Genomic DNA, 20532 nt, shown 5'->3' with positions numbered 1-20532 from the left:
CAGAACTTTGCAGGTTGCGATGGCAAACAAAATGGTTGCTATGGAGGCTTTTTTACAGTGGATATCAAGTTTCTAACTTGCATGGCTGGGCAGATGACAGTGGATCTGTAAAAGTAGTAGTGCATTGCTAGGTAACGACGGAAACGATGGCACTTTTTAGGAATGTGGCCATGTGTATGTTGTCTAGCATATCATGGGCAGGATAGACTAGCAATGGGAATATCCAAACCGCCCCATTTTATAATCAGATTCAACATGACAGACTGTAAACATCACATGACACAATAATATTAACAGATCAGAACAACAAGATCAAGGGCTACCACTATCTCTTCAGGAAAAATACATTTTATTTGTCACATGCTGTCATGTTCTGACCTTAGTTCGTTTGTTATGTCTTTGTTTAGTATGGTCAGGGCGTGAGTTGGGTGGGTTGTCTATGTTCCTTTTTCTATGATTTGGGATTTCTGTGTTTGGCCTGGTATGGTTCTCAATCAGAGGCAGCTGTCAATTGTTGTCCCTGATTGAGAACCATACTTAGGTAGCCTGGTTTCACTTTTGAGTTGTGGGTGATTGTTTTTCGTGTTAGTGCCACACGGGACTGTTTCGTTTATTTCGGTATTTCACGTTGTTATTTTGTAGTTTAATGTTCTTGTAAATAAAGTAACGTTATGGACACTTACCACGCTGCACATTGGTCCGATCTCTCCTACTCCTCCTCATCAGAAGAAGAGGACAGGCGTTACACATGCTTCGTAAACAACAAGTGTTGACTAACACTGAAATGCTTATTTACAGGCTCTTACCAACGGTGCAGAGAGAAAGAAAATAGAAATTGTAGAAAAATAATAATACCACAAGGAATAAATACACAATGCGTGACGATAACTTTGCTATATACATGGGGTACCAGTACTGAGTCGATGTGGAGGGGTACGAGGTAATTAAGGAAGAGATATTGTACTGCAATGTGGAGGGAGCTAGCACACAAGCATTTCCCTGCACCTTTATACTTGCTGTAATAGTGTGCAGTGCATTCGGAAAGTATTCAGACCACTTGACTTTTTACACATTTTGTTACGTTACAGCCTTAATCTAAAAATGTATTACATTGTTTTTTCCTTATCAATCTACACACAATACCCCATAATGACAAAGCAAAAACAGTTTTATAGAACTGTTTACTAATTTATTTGAAATAAAAAACTGAAATACGTCATTTACATAAGTATTCAGACCCTTTACTCAGTACTTTGTTGAAGCACCTTTGGCAGTGATTACAACCTCGAGTCTTCTTGGGTATGACGCTACAAGCTTGTCACAGCTGTATTTGGGGAGTTTCTCCCATTCTTCTCTGCAAGTCCTCTCAAGGTTGGATGGGGAGTGTCGCTGCCCATCCAACCAGCCTACATACAGCAGCTGCCTATCAGAAGAAGCAACCCCCCATACCCTCTATCTATTTCAGGAAAATAGTCTTGTTACCTGAATGTGTATCATTGTCATTGAGAGTCAGGTCTGATGCTATCATTCATCCCAAGGGCCCTCCACAGCTGATAAATGGCTGATTACTGAGTGTATAATAGGTGTAATGAACAGAGAGCCTGTACTTTCCCACTCTATCTCTCTCAATATGTTCTTTAGGAGAGCTTTTTGCCACACGACTCCTAAACGACTCTTAAAGTATCCCAATGCTCCTCGTTTAATCAAGCCCTCAGCTGGTAAATGACTTTTCAATAGGCACCATGAAATGCTCTCCTGAGCCAAGAGACTTGGCTCGGCGCAGAGCCGGCCCTGCCAGCGATACACTGCCACTATTATCCTGCTTTTACGCACCGGGCAGGGATAGTTCAAGTGAATAGGAAATAGTGTTGCATTGAAAAGGACCCATTAAGCCATAATGATGCGAGTCCACAGCACCTGGAGTCAGCCGCTGCCACTGCCGCGGCAAAATAATGACAGAGGCCCTGTCGATAGCACAGCCACATCCACTTGCTCTAGAGCAGCCAACCTAAGGCAAGGCTAATATGCAAGTCAACAGGTTTTGCTCGATAACTTCCTTATATAAGGAATGAGCAGCCTGTGAGGTTGAGGAGGAGAGAGGGAGGTATGGGTAATACAGCAGGTACATTAACCCCATAGACTTGGTGTCAAGACCATTGCAGGGTGGGAGACAGGCAGGCAGGGGGAGTTTAGTGAGGATGCACCACACCACACACTCTGGCCGGCAGCCTCCCAGAGAGAGTGACAGTGAAGGGGATTACCCAGACATCCCTCTCAGGAGGCCACTGCTGACAGGTCACTTCTGCCATGTGTGTGCTCCCTAATATTACAGGACATACTGTGCAGCAGGCAAACTACCAATAACACTGGCTGCTGAGAGAGAAACAGCCCATCAGTCGTTTTAAATAGAAACGCCTCGAAAATGTCTTAGACGTTAAATGTCCACAGACAATAACATTGGAGATACAGCTTTGAGGTGTTTTATTAATAATGTCATAATTGCAAAGAAATGTTTTCATTGTGTGCCTACACTGTAATTGCACTGTACTAGTAAGGACAAGTCTTATTGTGAAGTGGGGCTTTGGGCAGAAGATACTGCCAGGCCATTATGGTGTTTGTTTTTTTATCTCTAATTGGCCTTCACCCACATACTCCACAGAAGGTTTTTCATCCAATAATCAGAGCAATATTTTCTCCTTAAAATGAAAAGTCCTTCAATAATAGGAGCTTCCCAGAAGTAGCCTACACAAGAGTGGAATTTCAGGCCTAAAATAACAAAGCTTGGCCTTCTATGGATTGTTAGGGAGGGCTAAAGCAATGCAATTACATTTCAAATGAAGAAGATTAAGGTTACTCTCTGGGTGCGTCAGGATGAAGTGATTAAATCATTTGTCCATCTTTTCATCCAAAATGAAATGGTGACTCCTCTCTTGCAATTTCTGGATGAGCCCATTTAAAGGTACCTGAAATACTTCAACTTGTGATTGAATAGGTCCCCACACACAGTCAGAGGTGCTGACACCAGAGCCGATGGATTGTTGATTGCGCGATGGCAGCCATTGACGACCACCTCTCTCTCTCTCTCTCTCTCTCTCTCTCTCTCTCCCTCTCTCTCCCTCTCTCTCCCTCTCTCCCTCTCAACAGACAATGAGCAGTCGCTTTTTCCCCCATGAAGTCATCCTCACAGATGCTGTCCTCAGTCTGGACGAGGACTCTGTCTTGTCGACTAATGAGGTAGGAGGATTAGTTATCATTCCCTCTCTGTCTCCCTATTCTACCAGGGGCTTTAACGTTCAAAGACCAGAATCAATCAACCCTCCTCTAGCAATGTTTATGTAGTGTCTTGCCCCTCCACACTTTATTGTGAGAACTTGAAAATACCTGTGAGGGGAGTCTGATTTCATTCTCTGATTTAATTTGATTATGGGAAAAAGAACCAGGCAGGTTTAAACAGAGAGCTGGCCAGGTTGAACAGAGTCCCACGTCTGTGTGTGAAAATAAGCCAACAATTAACATTGTATGATCAGCTACAGCATTTCCTTTCTCTTTTATCTGACATTGACATCCACAACGGCACCAACTGGTGAGATTTAGCAGCAACTGAAGAAGTGACAGAACTTCCAGACAGTTTCTTGAAAGTATTCCCTCTCCCAGGGGTGTGGAGATGTACACCAACTGACTTCCTTCATCTTCAAAGCAACTCCATGTTTTGTTTGTAGTCTGTTGTTATACAGAGTGCCGTGTTGCTGCCCTTGTTGTAATGCTATGCTCTGTTTCTGGGCCTGCAATTTGGTCCTGTTAATTCTCATTTCTGCTATTCAATTAGTCCCTGTATAATATTTGCACATTGAAGAATCAGCAAAGCGCTAAAGCTCTTTTTAATTGCTCGTTCCCATTAATGTTACTCCGTTAGAGAATGGCCTAATGGAGCAACTCAAAGTTGGGAATTTCAAAATAAGTGCTCTGGTCTAACGTTTAAACTGGCACTGAGGCCCAGGCCGCACTCTACATTGAAAGTCACTGGTATCATGAGCTACTGTAGAAGAAATCAGTCGAGACAGAGGGAGGTGAAGCAAGGTGACAGGTTATATTAGTAGATCAAGTGTGTGGTCCAGGTGGATGCCCACACTTCACACTAATCATTCACAGTAGAGAGAATTCTATCCTCTCTAACTAGTACATCTCTAAACCCACAGGGACGTCTTGCCTCATCTGATAAATTCCACCCCTGTGTTTCTCCATTAAACGGTATCAGTGAAATGGTCTGGTACCTGTCTCCGAGTGTCTCTTCCCCTGTGTATGTTACATTACAGGATAATATTGATGGGGTCATTTCAACACCCCTTGTCCATAAGAGACACTTGAGGGGGGAACCCCATTGGAGTTAATTTGTCAAGCATAGCGTAATAACTAATTCACTTCTCGTGGTCGGGACGGATTGATTGCCCCTCTAAAGGGGGAAAGAAAGTATTTAAGATTCCTGTTAAGTCTTGTTATTGCGTCACTGACTGGAAGCTGCCAAATATCTCAAATGAGGGCATTTTCCTCCCGATGTTTTTGTTATCTGGATGTAGTTAGCGAAAGGATCTTCCCATGCTGTGAAATGCAAATTCGGTGACCATGGTGCCAATTCAAAAAACATGTATTCACCATCTGTCCTGGAATGAGAAACTAATGAATGCCCAAGTTGTTTCAAGCAATCAGAAGGTTTGTGAAACCTATTACCTCTCCGGCATGCTAGTCTCTGCGAAGATCATTAGACTGTCAAACCATGAAGTCACAGTTTGATTAAGCTTCATGTCTTGGAAAAGGAAAAGCACTAGTGGCTCATTTTGCTGGCAGTTGTAAAAAAAAATTAAAAAAACACTAAATGAACCAAAGCAGCAGTTGCCTCTGTGTGAAGATTATGTTCGCTCTTTTTTAATCAAAAGTTTAAAACGTGTGGAGAATTATTTTGTCTGAGCCCTTGGAAACGTTGACATTGTTTGTGTCTGACACAATGTACAAGTTGTATGTGGAGTGGTTTATCTTGTTCCAAATATTAAACTTGTTAAATTATGCTCATTAGGAAATCCATTGTTTTCGGCATCAAATTAGAGTCTTGGTGGTTGAGTCACTATAGTTGTTTTCTGCATCTGCTGCTCTCTCTTCTAAGCACATGCTGTATTACTTCTGTGTGAATCAATAACATTTCTGCTGTAAATCAAAGTGAGAAAAGATTCTGCTTTGGGAAACTTCAAAACGGACCAACATGTCAGTGTAATGATTGTTCCACATGTATTTGCCTCATACCTTTTTGACACATGGTGGACAGACAGACAGACAGACACAGTAGGCTATGTTTCTCTTTTTTGGTCTAATTCACCCCATCCATTACCTCCATTAACATTTTGACATTTACATTTGAGTCATTTAGCTCTTAGCAGAGCGACTTCAAATGTGTGCATTCATCTTAAGATAACTGGGTGAGACAACCACAAATCACAGTCGTAGCAAGTACATTTTCTCTCAATAATGTAGTTATCAGCAGAGTCATTGCTAGTAGGAAAAGCTAGCATTAAGTTAAGAGCCACAACAAGACTTTAATTAAGATGTTTCATGCAGGTGAAATGTAAAAGGTTTATAGCCAATATTCACCTTTCAGACCACAGCTATCCAAATCGGAAGATGTCAGTGAGTAAAGTCCCAATCCTTAGTGTATTCTGAGTCTCTGTGTGTAAGAGACCTGCAATGTATTATTCATCTATTTTATATTTTATTAATTGCAGCAAATCAATTTCACCTCTGCCTTGCAAGAGGATCCACTTACATTTTATAGTGGTACAAGATTAAAGAACTAATGCTACAAAAGTTTTATGAGGATATTTCAGGGGAGAAAAAGGAAGAGCCCTCTGTCGGAAATTCCAAAACCAGTCACAGCAAATCCCTCATCTGCTTAATAATCTGTCTCAATAATTGCCCTTTAAACATTGAAAGCATTTTAATTGAAACGAACTGAAATGTGAGCAAGTATAGCACTTTTAATGGGACTTTTCATATTACAATAACTATATGGAACAGTGACTGAACATAACTCATAATTGCATTGTTTCAACTCATTAATCACATGATTAAGCTTTAAGAGAGAATGCGGTGTGGAATATGAATGTTCCTATCATGACACTGTCTGGCTGCCCATGAGAAAGCAGGGCACATATAACCGTAAAAACAGTCAGCTTGTCAAATGTTCTCCAGGGATCCAGTGGAATATCATATCAAGGGTAGATATGACTGCATGGAAACCTGCACTAGGACATGATCTTGGTCATTTAACAAGATCTATCAATGTCTGAAATTGACTTTACTTTCAGTTCATACTAGAGAAGTCATACTACTGTATACACTAGAAACCAAATGCTGAGTCTGTCTTTCCTATACGACTATACTTTTATCTAATTTAATAACATATCATATCAAATGGCACAGGTAAATGATATGCCCGTAGAGATTTGTGATGGATCTGTTTGTAGACTCCTCAGAACCCATATTCAGAAACCATCTTATGTGTTACATGGGATCAATGTATGTTGCCCTTGGAAAGGCTTTCTGCACGCATACGGTAGCATTCTCCCTCTGCGCCTGTCATTTTTCTTCCTCCCTATTTCCAATCCATAATTAACTAAGACACATTATGAATGGGCCAAATCACAGTCTGTCACAAATGATGCGAGGCACAATCAGGGCATTATAGGAGCGTAATTCCTGAAGGCAAATTATTTGCATGATATCATAAATCCTGTGCTGAGGTAATGGCTAACACAGCAATTAATCAAAGGCTACATTAAGAGAGATGTTTCCAACCTTTTCCTCAGATTTGTAGTCTCATTCCTTCATAATTATGCGCACACATCATGACAGAAGCTGAGAGATGTTTGGTTGTTTTAAGGGACTATACATTTTTTAGGCTCTGCTCTCTGTAGCATTTTGGAAATTAATGTCGCGCTGTGCCCACAGCAAGGTAGAGTCAGCATGTGTATTATACTATGTGGTGTTCTTCACATTCTCTTGACCTGAGTGACTGTTTGTACCTGAGAAGAATAATTTTGGAATTCCATCTACTTTTTTGCTACATTGTACTGCAGTTGTTGTTGCTCATCTAATGCATAAGTAAATCTGTCTATAAGGGATTTTCTAAGATGTTTTCCTTTCCTCTGAACCGCAGGTTGACTTTGCCTTCATTGTCTGGCACAGTTTCCCAGACAGAATTGTGGGCTACCCAGCACGCAGCCATTACTGGGATGGCAGCAAATCAAGATGGGGCTACACCTCCAAGTGGACTAATGAGTACTCCATGGTGCTCACAGGGGCTGCATTCTATCACAGGTACAGTCACTTCCCCTGCCTGCTCTCTATGAGTGGTGTAGGGGCCATGATATTAGCTCAGGGAGGGGATGCAGATGGCAGGGAGAAAAACTGTACAAGCGGTAAGACATAATTTACTTTGAGCACATGCGAGGTGACTATAAAAAGCCCTAAGACATATTGGGGCCTGTTAACATCCTCCCACTGCATAGCAGCAACTCTGTGAGCTCTTTCTCCTGCACTTGTCACTTACTCTTATCACGGATGGGTGTGATCAGGTTTGTATTGTTCTGTACCAGCAGACAAGTTGCCACAGACCGACTGCAATACTGGTTCACATATTATGTTTTATTCAGGAGTAGTCTACTTCCTTCAGTACAGTAAGTGCCATTTAGAAAACTCATCTGACTTCCTCACACTGCTGACATTTGTTGCATATAAGCTTTAATAGAAAAGGAAATAAAGTATTATGTTTTTTCCTTCCCTTTTCTGTGAAAGATTTGATTGTGAAATGCAATGCATCATCAAAATGAATAGAAAGTATTAAGCCATGCAGCAAATTGAATTGGGAAGTCTTTTCCTCTCATGAGAGATTTGAAGTCATGTCTTTCCGGGCAGTTGCAGATAGACAGCTCTCCTAGTCATTTTTCATTGTTCTATTGTGTGGTTTCAAAATGCCTCTATTATTCAGGACTCAAGGCTCTCAACAGGCTGTCTGCTGAGGCTTTGTGCTAATAATCAAGTGACAAGTGTTTCTACCAGATATTCACCAGTAGAAAGTGTAGAATAATTCTATCAGATCAACGCAATTAACAAATCCGTGTCATTGATTAGATTGCTACTTTTCCTATCCAAAAGTATCAACATGAACAAAGCTGAATATAATAGTCAGATCAGAAAAAGGAAAACGTTGACAAGATCACTGATAACAACATCACATAGATCAATAGCTTCGCAGAGAGGGAGAGGCCCAGCCTGGGCTCACAGTTTGTCTCAAAGGGTCTTGTTCTCATCTTTCCTGCATGGATGAGACAGACAAACGGTGCTGACGGCAGACCTTGGCTGCGACACCTCACCTTCACTAGGCTGACAGTGATGTACCGCTCGGCTCGGCAGTTGGGCAAGGCACTGATGCCGCAGAGGCCAAGAGCCCAGTGGGGCTCCGGAGGAGGAGTAGGAGAGGGGGAAAAATAAAACAGGAATTCGTCTTCTTGGGGGAGATGAGGCATGAGTCTGAAGCCTCTGGATATAAACAGAGTGACCCCCTAACTGAAGCCCATGTGTCACCACAGACAAGAAGTGATGCAGTTGATCCTATGTCAGCCATACAGCCAGGGCCCCCAACTTAATAAACATATGGGGAAATGAGACATGACACAATCAGGGTCGAAGTAGGGAGAAGTAACTTACTCTGAGAAATTGGGTGTTGTCAGGCAAGTGGATGAGGTCACTGGGGAGGGTGGCTCTTATGATGGCTTCTGGGGGGGGGTTAACTCCCCTCATTCTGCCAGATGTATCCACCAGACAGATTACCACCCATATTCTGTGACTCAGTGAATAGAAAACGACAATGGCACTATCCAGAGAAATGGTGAACATTCAGGAAATGGCACTGAAAATAGAATTAAGGACATTTGATTTCCTTTTAGGCACTGCTGTTTCCATTTGCAATATTGTGCATTAATATTATACTATGCAGTATGTCTATAGCTAGGTTTCCATCCAATTGACAACAGATTTTCATGCGAATATTCTAAAATCCGCATAAAAACAATATGCGCATTTTCCCACCAAAGATGTTTCCATCAAATTGATTTGTTGTGGATAAAAGACTGTGCAATATTTAAATTCCCAATACCAAATAAAATTGGTATAATATAATTCCCAATACCAAATAAAAATTACAAGTTAAAAGGGTGAATGAGTTGATATACAGTATAAAATGACACAAGATTCAAGACTTCTTGCTTTTCAGCAAAAATGATTGTACTGAATTCTTGCCACCAACAAAGTGTTGAATATTAGGGGCATACAACCATCGCAGCTCTGCATATTTTGTTGCGAGGATACAGAATCAATAGACCATTTGTTCTGGTATTGCCCTCAGGATGCCTGTTTCTGTTCTCAGTTTCAGGAATGGCTGAAAAAGCAGAACATTAATATAAAATTGACAATAGAAATAGCATTGTTGGGAGATTTGGAGAGACCTGGTCAGTGAATTACTAATATACTAATACTCTTAGTAAAAGTATTTATCTTCAACTCGCAATCTGTGGTTTATATTCGATTAGATAGATTCTAATTGTTTATCAAACATCACAGCATAGTTGAAAGATATATGGCTGGTAGAAATCCGAAGTGGGTGGACAGCAGAGATAGGTGGGATGGGCTGAGGGAAGATGAGGGTTAAGATGTGGAACTGGAGACAAGTGGAAGTGAACTTTCTGGGCGGTGAGATAGAATAACGGTCAAAGATAAAAGTCAAAAATAAAGTCAAAATAAACCAAACAAAAATAAGTTTAACTGACACTGAAAATGAACGATGTTACATCCAATGCCTGTTTGCCTGAGGCTGATGCCACGTAAGCGCTTGTACGAGCATACACATCCATACACACGGACACATACACACATGTAAATAGTGCCACACGTGCACTCAATCGTATTCAGTTGGCCTTGCTGATTAGATTATTGTTGTCCTTCAGGTCCTTTTTTTGCATTGTTGTTTTCTGTTTTCTTTAGATTTTCTCTTTTTGTTGGTTGTTGGAGCATTAGGTGGGTGGTGGTTGTGGTTGGGTTGAAGGGGGACCGTGGCTTAGGGGGGGATGGGATGGCGAGGGGTCTTGGATGGTTGAGGGCCAGCTCTCGAGGGGAACTGTGGGGGGGGGGGGGGGGGGGGATCTTGGATAGTTGGTGACCTGGCGGTTGGGAGCTTGGGGCCGGTGACCGAGAGGTTGCTGGTTCTGGTCCCAGTTTCTAATGGGTGGAGGATCTGTCCTTGTTGCCCTTGGGCGGGGCACTTGACCCTGTTTGCTCCTGTGGGTTGCTCTGAATGGGAGTGTCACACTGGTAACAATGATTCGTGAGACAGGCGCAGGAATGCGTAATATTTTTTTTTATTACGCCCCAAGTTAAGGCGTGCCGTGTAAGAAATACACACGCTCACAATGATTAACACACAGGACGAGACCCCTAATCATCTGCGCAATCCACAAGGGCACAAAATCCCAAAACATACAGCACAGGTACTCACACGCACCAACGGACATTGAACAATAATGGACGGCCCCATGGAAACCAAAGGGCGCATACATACAAATACTAATCAGTGGGAATAGGGGACAGGTGTGCGTGATGAAAGTTCCGGAGAGATCCTTGACAGGGAGTGTCTGCTGGATGACTGAATGTAATGTAATGTTGAGCGGCTTCACTGCAGGTAGATTGTATGTTTTTAAAATTCTATAAAAAAAAGTAAATGGGTTTCCATTTCCAACTCTACTGATGGTTTTCTCACAAAATTATTTGCATTATATAGCGAGTATGCCCACTCTGGTATTGGCACATGCTCTCGAGACAACAGCTGGCAGATACAATGCGGGTATTACCTACATGAAGAGGTTATTTAGGACAAAAGAGCTAGATTATTTTATTGGTCAAACGGCAGTCAAGCATCGATGATCATGTCACCAGAATAAAACCATCTATATTTATTGAAAGGAGCATCAAGCTCATAACCTTGTGAAGTTCATCATAACTTATTTAATCTGTAGCCTAATAAACTGCATGCTTTCTGGACGAGTCGTAGTGGGAGGACCACACAACATGTTATCTCATGACTCCAATATGATGGTTTTTATATAGATATTTGCGCATAAAAGCAGTTCCACCAACATTTCTTGCATCGTTAGTATTACCAACACAAAATGATCCCACCTTGTCTAACGTATTTCGTTTTGTCAACATTTTAAAAGTTTACCGACACATTTTCTGTTTCCATAAAGACTGTCATTGCATTTTTTTTCAATTCCTGGATCCATCTCGCTTCCTCTCTGTGTTCCTAGGTATTATCACTACCTGTACACTCACTACTTGCCCACCAGCCTTCTCACCATGGTGGACCAGATGGCCAACTGTGAGGACATCCTCATGAACTTCCTGGTTTCTGCTGTCACTAAGCTCCCACCTATTAAAGTCACCCAGAAGAAGCAGTACAAGGAAACCATGATGCAGCAGGTACAGTATGTTTCTTTGGTAACTGTATGTGTGTGTGGTGCCGTCCGCCAAACCATGTTTGCCCAGCATATATCATTCACCAACAGCCACTTTCAATGGAAGCCACAAGCTCATATCCGGTATCCAGTGCTTGGGACAGGGCCCATTCTCAAGTTGTCTGAAATGGGCCTATACTTGCACCCATGAGAGGTGAGGGACTGCAGGATTGCAGATCGGTTCACTCAGGAGCATCCAGAGAGAGGTGGAGGTGGAGGAGGAGGGAGGAGGTTGCAGCATGCTGACAGTCTCCCTCTGTGATTCCCCGTTTCGGTGTGCGTGTGTGGGCTGGGCCGGGGCCGGCCCACGGCAGGTCTGATTGATGGCCCAGCTTCCGGCAGCACGATGACTCGGCACTATCGGCCATATGATCGTCTTAATTGTGTAGGCAGCAGCGTACCAGTGCTGGATTTACTCCCATCTCTTTCCATACATAGTATCTTCAGGCCCTTTCCCTTTCCAGGACATTTGTTCCACTGCAGTCAGGGCTGTAAGATGTGTTGCCCTGCACAAGATCACACAGGAAAGTGGGGAAGTTTGTTGGGAACATGGGGAAGTTTGGTGGAGATTATGGAGATTTTGGCCAACACTTTATCAGTTGAATGGGAGTTAAAAGGCAGAAAAATACAACCTTTCTTAGATGTAGTTTGTTTTGTGTGTATGTATAGAGTAGATATGAGCTGCTTCAGGCAACACAGCTCTAATGTACCATCCTCCTCCCAATATATGTTTCTGCTTTTACACTGAAGCAGTCAGTGAGTCTTATGGTTGGCGTGCTGAACTGACATATTTCCTCTGTCTGTACACAGGGTTCTAAGACGTCCCGGTGGGCCGATCCGGACCACTTTTCCCAGAGACAGACCTGTATGAACTCATTCAGCGGCTGGTTTGGGTTCATGCCTCTGCTGCACTCCCAGATGAGACTGGACCCTGTGCTTTTCAAGGACCAGGTCTCCATCCTGAGGAAGAAGTACAGGGACATTGAGAGGCTGTGAACCCCCCCCCCCCACCCCCCCCCCCCCCCCCACCACACACACACACACACACACACACACACAGGCACACACACACGCACGCACACACACACACACACACACACAGAAGAGACTTGAGTGGTGTGGGTTTGGGACAAATCTCCCTCCCATATGCAAGTGAAAAGAACTGCCTTTTTGTAACCAGCCTGTTCAGTCAGTCAGATTGTCCGAACGATACGTGAAATCTCTACAGAGTAATTTATTATGAAATATGCAACACCAGGACCGTTCTCCAGAGGTGATGGTCTTGGCTATTGAAGATGATTCAGAACTCTGGTTGGTTCAGCTCTCTCCATGTCAGTGAGTTGGACTGTGTCGATGTTGTCGTCATTGTTGTCAAAAGAGGAATATTGCAACTTTTCACACGCTTCAACTCCAGACTGATTGTCGTTGTCACGTCCTTCCTCTGACAGAGCAGACCGGGAAGTGAGGTCACAAACGCCTGTACAATGTGTACTCCAGTTTGGTTTCAGATCTTTTCTGTGGCAGTGTGTCTTATACAGAAATTAACTCAGTGCATTGTGTCTTTCCTCCATGAGATCTATAAAGTTTATATCTCTTACATTGTATCTGTTGCTTTCCATTATTCATTTCTGGGGCTTATTGGACTTTCATTTTGGAATTGTTTTATTTTTGGTTGCTTCTTTCTCCTATAAGATTTAAATTGCCAAAAAAACAACTCTTATAAAAGATGCTAAAATCTATACTGCCTATTGTTGTAATTCTCTGTGTTTCATAGATGATGGTGGTAGACAATGTGGTCAGAGGGAATAACTAACTACCATGTTATTTTGTCTTGGTGAAATATGCAAAGCCTGATGAACTTTTTCCATCAAAGACCACCTCAGGACACCCTTCTGAATCTTCACATCTGCTTGTCTCCTCCAGGCTGTCTGTCTAAATGCTGGAGACATACCACTCACTGTGACCCTGCCTGGCTATAAACAAGAGGTGGGTTTCTGCATCCACTTATGGATTTAGTAAGTAGGTGTACGTACTGTGTAGCCATGGGGGTAGGCGTGGTGATGCTACAGACAGGCGTCTTTGATTTCTATTCCAGGTCTGAAGCCTCTTTCATGTCCCTCCAGAGAGCCAACCCAATGTACACGCACCGTTCAGCTGGTTCTGAGAGGACACCAGCCTCTGCATGGCGCTCCCTGTACATCCCCCGTCTCCCTCTCCCAACCAATAATCATGTTTACTTCCTTACGGTTCTACAATAATACCTCTGAGCATCAGACACCTCGGGTATGGTCAAAGTCGCAAGGCCTTTCACTGGATTAATAGAATGTTTATAAATGCTACGCTGTACATGGGTCAATGTTGTTCATGAACATGAGCTTACCTTTGCAACTACTTTCTTAGGGTGAGTGGGTATAGGGTATGCTAAGCAGCTAATATCTCTATCTATGTGTGTGTGATGGATTTTCATAAATGAGGTGTCACACTAGACACCATGTGCTCTGGACACCATGTGCTCTAGACACCATGTGCTCTACCCAGCACAAACAACCAGTGATTTAATGAGGAGCCTAATGGAAGGCAGGCAAGAGTTTTTGTTTCAGTTTCGCCGAGGGGATATCTCGCTTGCCCTCTCACTTCTCACAATGATGTATGATAATGACAGTGCTCCCCCAGAACTGATTCAATACAGCATCTGAGGGACCTGCCTCTAAAGAGGGCCTCTCTCTCAAATGGGACGCAGTCAAGGCTATTTTACACCGAGTGGAGGCTATTCTGAATATTAATTAATATATTTGTTTATTTCTATCACCCCCAGTAGGGAGGGTTAGAACATTTGCTTGTCTTTTTTAAAGCATCTACTCTCTTCGCCTGCTTCGTTCAGAAGTAACACCGGAGAGTTGCAGAGCGAGAGGAGAGGAGAGAAGAGGAGGTGTAGGAGGGAGGCTGATGCATACTCCCAAGTCATTCGACCCGTACTGCCTGGGGGAATAGGAATGAGGACACAGAATGAGTCTGCCATTGATCCACATTGATCCCAACGGAGAGCCAGCCTTTATTTGTTTTCAGAGGAAGAGCAGGGGTAATGTCTCTGTTGAGGAGACACATTTAGCAGGTTCAACTATCATGCAGCCTGCTTTCCAACAGTGTTTATTAGATTCCCATTTCCAAGGTATTACAGTTCCGGTCGAGGTGGTTTAGTGTGTGTCACGACATACAAGAACAGCATTAGAGGCGCATTTACAACTCCACACTCTTATTCAATATCTCTGAACTTGTCTGCCCTGCAAAGCAGTTGATACAGAATGAATACAAATGTGACTGCTTACTTCTAATTCAGGTGTTAGTGCAAGATTACTGGTGTCACGCACACTCAGGTGATATACATTCACATTCTACTGCCTTGATATTGAAATAGTATACGGTGTGCATATATTATTGTTTTAGCACAATTTGCCAGTCGAACACCATGTATGCAATTTGTTTGTTACTTTGTTGAGTAAAAGTAGCGTGACATTTCCTGTCAGGTGTCTGCTATCTTCAAAGGTGTAGCTACCCTTCACTGGTCTCCCCAAAGTTGATGTACAGCTGTTATCTCCAGCCTGGCTGTATGTGAGGTCAGGGAGCTTCAAATACCACCAGGCTTGGAGCCGAGGAGTTGTCAGGAGGGGAGGAAAAAGCCAATAACTGTAGACATCAAGACAGCCCATCTCAGGGCGGCGTGGCAGCAAAGCCCTCTGTGACATATCTGCTCAGCGCATGCCACAGCGGAGCACCCAGACATCAAAAATGAAGTCCCAAATCTCTGCACATCAAATGAGAGTACAAGCAGACATCAGCTGACACCCCCCCCCCCCCCCCCCCCCCCAGTCTGAGCCCTAGATGTGTTCGGCACACTTGGGCCCTGAGAAACCCTCTCCAGTGCCCCCATTACTATCACAGATGGGGTTTTATCAAGTTGTGTGACTGGAGACTTGTGTGAAACAAAAGCTTTTCTCTCTGTGATGGTACAAGCTCCCGTTGAGGATGGCTGAGCCATGAAGCATTTCTCCAGAAAGTATTGTATCATCATAGCTGTTCAGTAGAGGCTGCTGAGGGGAGTCAGGCTCATAATAATGGCTGGAAACCATGTGTTTGATACCATTCCATTGACTCCGCTCAGCCATTTATTATTAGCCATCCTCCCCTCAGCAGCCTCCACTGCTGTTGTTATATGCCTGTGCCTGTGTCACTGTGACTCAGCCACAGAGTCAAGTAAACACTTAACTGGCATATCGGAAAATAACAGTAAGTGTTGTCTTTCTCTCGCTGTCTCTCTGTGACTCTGTCTCTTCTCTCTGTATTCCTCAGTTCTGCTGTCTTTTTCTCATTCGCTCTCTTTTTCTCTTCATATAAAGCTCTCCTCTTTTTCTCTCTGTTTTACACACACAAATCCATAGACCATCCAGGAGGTGAGAGAGGAGAGGTCATGGAGATAGGGGTGAGTGGCATAGTTATTGAGTACAGTCTGAGAGTCTATGTGTTCCCGTAGCACTGGTGTCAGACACAGAGCACAGTCATGACTCTGGCCATCTAGTACAGCTACAATAGAGAAATGAGAGAATTCTGGTGATCAATCCATCTACCTGTCTATCAATTTTTCTACCAATATGTCAATAGGCTGGCTGGCTGTTTGTCTTGCCTCAACCTTCCAAACTGTCCATCTTTCCTTGCATGCTGATTATAATTTCTGAAACTGTCAATATTCATCCTGATTGAAATGGTGCTCTGCTTGTGCACCACCACTGCATAACTGCATATCTGAAAAACGGCTGAGATTATAATAATTCAATTTTCTTAAAACTGTTTTGTGAAACGTAAACAGATTTCATGGCCATGAGTCAAATTGATTGTTTTATGTCCCTCACTGGAGACTATGAGAGGGGCTCACCAAATTGTTGTGGAAACGGGGGAAGACCATGGTAATCCACACAGCCCAAATTGAGTTATAATTGCAAGTAGGGCACAAAATACTTCTTCCACCTTCTTCCATATTAGTTATGGTAAGTTTGAAGCTGATTCTGTAGCAGGGAGAGATGGGATATGGCTCCTCTTCTGTAATTGTGTTATAAAAAGCCATTAGACCTCGGTTTCTTCTTATTGGAGTCCCACAATATTGCTCATCATGGCCCGTCTCTTTACATTTGTCAGATTGGGGACTGCAAGGTTTGCTGTTCTGTAATGGACATCAGGGATGGGGAGGCCACCATCCTAATTCCACTTACTGGTATAGCCCTGTGGGAGGCTCACAGGCTGCAGCAGACCGGCTCCGCCCGTAGCCAAAAGAAACATCACCATCCAGCAAAGCCTAGACAGATTTGCCTCGGGTTGATTGTGACTGAGGCTGAGATTTCTATTACCTCAAAGCGCTTTTTCCTCACCAGTGGGTGGTCAACATCATCACTTTGTGGATTTGAGAGTACATATCACAGAGATGCCTCTGTGAGAGATCCTACACGTAATGACTTTACCAGGAGCGTATTATGACAGAGAGCGAGTGAGAGTGCTGATGTGGTGATAGCCTGTCAGAGCCTGGCCTATGCTGTGTCTTAAGTCTATTCCTCTGATATTTCTGTCCAGGATGCAGTGTTTTGTCAGCTATTCTTCCTGGTGATACGGTATGTGGATGGCTGCCTCCGATGCACCTTATCTTGTTTGGGATAGGGGGCAGCATTTTCACTTTTGGATGAATAGCATGCCCAGAGTGAACTGCCTCCTACTCAGTCCCAGATGCTAATATATACATATTATTATTACTATTGGATAGAAAACACTCTGAAGTTTCTAAAACTGTTTGAATGATGTCTGTGATTATAACAGAACTCATATGGCAGGCGAAAACCTGAGACAAAAATCCAAACAGGAAATGGGAAATCTGAGGTTTGTAGTTTTTGAACTCACCCCTATCGAATACACAGTGGGATATGGGTTATTTTGCACTTCCTAAGGCTTCCATTACATGTTAACCGTCTTTAGAACGTTGTTTCAGGCTGCTCATGTGAAGGGTGGCCGGATGGGAACTGTTTGACTAAGGGGTCTGCCTACAGGCTCGTTTTCAGTCACGCGCTTTCACTTGAGAGGTAGCTCTCGTTCCATTTCTTTTCTACAGACAATGGAATTCTCCGGTTGGAACATTATTGAACTTTTATGATAAAAACATCCTAAAGATTGAGTCTATACTTAGTTTGACAAGTTTCTTTGACCTGTAATATAACTTTTTGAATGTTTCGTCCGAATGGACCAGATTGCTCTTTTGAATTTGTTTACCAAATGCCCTAACAAAAGAAGCTATTGGACATAAATGGACATAAATGATGGACATTATCGAACAAAACAAGCATTTATTGTGGAACTGCGATTCCTGGGAGTGCATTCTGATGAAGATCATCAAAGGTAAGTGAATATTTATAATGCTATTTATAAATAATGTTGACTACCCAACATGGCAGATATTTCTCTGGCTGGTTTGAGCTCTGAGCGCCGTTCTCAGATTATTATTTTTCCGTAAAGTGTTTTTGAAATCTGACACAGTGGTTGCATTAAGGAGAAGTGTATCTAAAGTTCCATGTATAATAGTTGTATTTTAATCAACATTTATAATGAGTATTTCTGTGAATTCATGTGTCTCTCTGCAATATCACTGCATGTTTTGGAACTACTGAACGTAACACGCCAATGTAAAATAGGATTTTTGAATATAAATATGAACTTTACCGAACAAAACATACATGTATTGTGTAACATGAAGTCCTATGAGTGTCATCTGATGAAGATCATCAGAGGTTAGTGATTCATTTTATCTCTTTGTGCTTTTTGTGACTCCTTTCTTTGGCTGGTAAAATGGCTGGGTTGTTCTGTGAGTTGGTGGTGACCTAACATAATCATTTGCGAAGCTTTCGCTGTAAAGCATTTTTGAAATCAGACACTGTATCTGGATTAACGAGAATTCTATCTTTAATATGGTGCCTAATACAGTGCCTTGCGAAAGTATTTGGCCCCCTTGAACTTTGCGACCTTTTGCCACATTTCAGGCTTCAAACATAAAGATATAAAACTGTATTTTTTTGTGAAGAATCAACAACAAGTGGGACACAATCATGAAGTGGAACGACATTTATTGGATATTTCAAACTTTTTTAACAAATCAAAAACTGAAAAATTAGGCGTGCAAAATTATTCAGCCCCTTTACTTTCAGTGCAGCAAACTCTCTCCAGAAGTTCAGTGAGGATCTCTGAATGATCCAATGTTGACCTAAATGACTAATGATGATAAATACAATCCACCTGTGTGTAATCAAGTCTCCGTATAAATGCACCTGCACTGTGATAGTCTCAGAGGTCCGTTAAAAGCGCAGAGAGCATCATGAAGAACAAGGAACACACCAGGCAGGTCCGAGATACTGTTGTGAAGAAGTTTAAAGCCGGATTTGGATACAAAAATATTTCCCAAGCTTTAAACATCCCAAGGAGCACTGTGCAAGCGATAATATTGAAATGGAATGAGTATCAGACCACTGCAAATCTACCAAGACCTGGCCGTCCCTCTAAACTTTCAGCTCATACAAGGAGAAGACTGATCAGAGATGCAGCCAAGAGGCCCATGATCACTCTGGATGAACTGCAGAGATCTACAGCTGAGGTGGGAGACTCTGTCCATAGGACAACAATCAGTCGTATATTGCACAAATCTTTATGGAAGAGTGGCAAGAAGAAAGCCATTTCTTAAAGATATCCATAAAAAGTGTCATTTAAAGTTTGCCACAAGCCACCTGGGAGACACACCAAACATGTGGAAGAAGGTGCTCTGGTCAGATGAAACCAAAATTGAAATTTTTGGCAACAATGCAAAACGTTATGTTTGGCGTAAAAGCAACACAGCTCATCACCCTGAACACACCATCCCCACTGTCAAACATGGTGGTGGCAGCATCATGGTTTGGGCCTGCTTTTCTTCAGCAGGGACAGGGAAGATGGTTAAAATTGATGGGAAGATGGATGGAGCCAAATACAGGACCATTCTGGAAGAAAACCTGATGGAGTCTGCAAAAGACCTGAGACTGGGACGGAGATTTGTCTTCCAACAAGACAACGATCCAAAACATAAAGCAAAATCTACAATGGAATGGTTCAAAAATAAACATATCCAGGTGTTAGAATGGCCAAGTCAAAGTCCAGACCTGAATCCAATCGAGAATCTGTGGAAAGAACTGAAAACTGCTGTTCACAAAGGCTCTCCATCCAACCTCACTGAGCTCGAGCTGTTTTGCAAGGAGGAATGGGAAAAAATGTCAGTCTCTCGATGTGCAAAACTGATAGAGACATACCCCAAGTGACTTACAGCTGTAATCGCAGCAAAAGGTGGCGCTACAAAGTATTAACTTAAGGGGGCTGAATAATTTTGCACGCCCAATTTTTCAGTTTTTGATTTGTTAAAAAAGTTTGAAATATCCAATAAATGTTGTTCCACTTCATGATTGTGTCCCACTTGTTGTTGATTCTTCACAAAAAAAATACAGTTTTATATCTTTATGTTTGAAGCCTGAAATGTGGCAAAAGGTCGCAAAGTTCAAGGGGGCCGAATACTTTCGCAAGGCACTGTACCTGCTGGGGCTCACAATTTTCAGTGAAAATCAGCCTTTAACTACAAGATTAAACTACAGTACTAAATTGTTAAAAATAAAAAAAATCCTGGAAATTTGAAAATAAGGTTGAATCTGGCTTCTAGGTTTTCTTTAACCTGAGTCTCAATACAATAACATGAAGCTATAATACTGGAATTTTATGTTTCATATTCAGCTGATTCCTCCTGTAAACAAACTGAATTCTCTATCCCGATGCTTATGGAAAGCATTGTCTGTGATTAATTAAGCAATAAGGTGTGGTATAT

General features: G+C 42.5%; 1 protein-coding gene across 3 annotated transcripts in view; it reads left to right on the top strand.

Moving 5' to 3' along the window:
- LOC110529611 (exostosin-1) overlaps positions 1-13348 on the top strand; it is a 280414-nt gene extending 267066 nt beyond the window's left edge. For all 3 annotated transcript variants that reach the window (XM_036985038.1, XM_036985037.1, XM_036985039.1), the window contains exons 9-12: positions 3145-3234; positions 7202-7362; positions 11403-11574; positions 12420-13348. In XM_036985038.1, the coding sequence (XP_036840933.1) occupies positions 3145-3234; positions 7202-7362; positions 11403-11574; positions 12420-12605 (609 nt within the window). In that variant the 3' untranslated portion in view covers positions 12606-13348. The remainder of the gene's footprint in view (positions 1-3144; positions 3235-7201; positions 7363-11402; positions 11575-12419) is intronic.
- The last annotated feature ends 7184 nt before the right edge of the window (positions 13349-20532 follow it).

Source organism: Oncorhynchus mykiss, chromosome 8 (genome assembly GCF_013265735.2).
Source record: "Oncorhynchus mykiss isolate Arlee chromosome 8, USDA_OmykA_1.1, whole genome shotgun sequence".
NCBI classification, from domain to species: Eukaryota; Metazoa; Chordata; class Actinopteri; order Salmoniformes; family Salmonidae; genus Oncorhynchus; species Oncorhynchus mykiss.
This window is presented reverse-complemented; position numbering and strand designations above follow the sequence as displayed.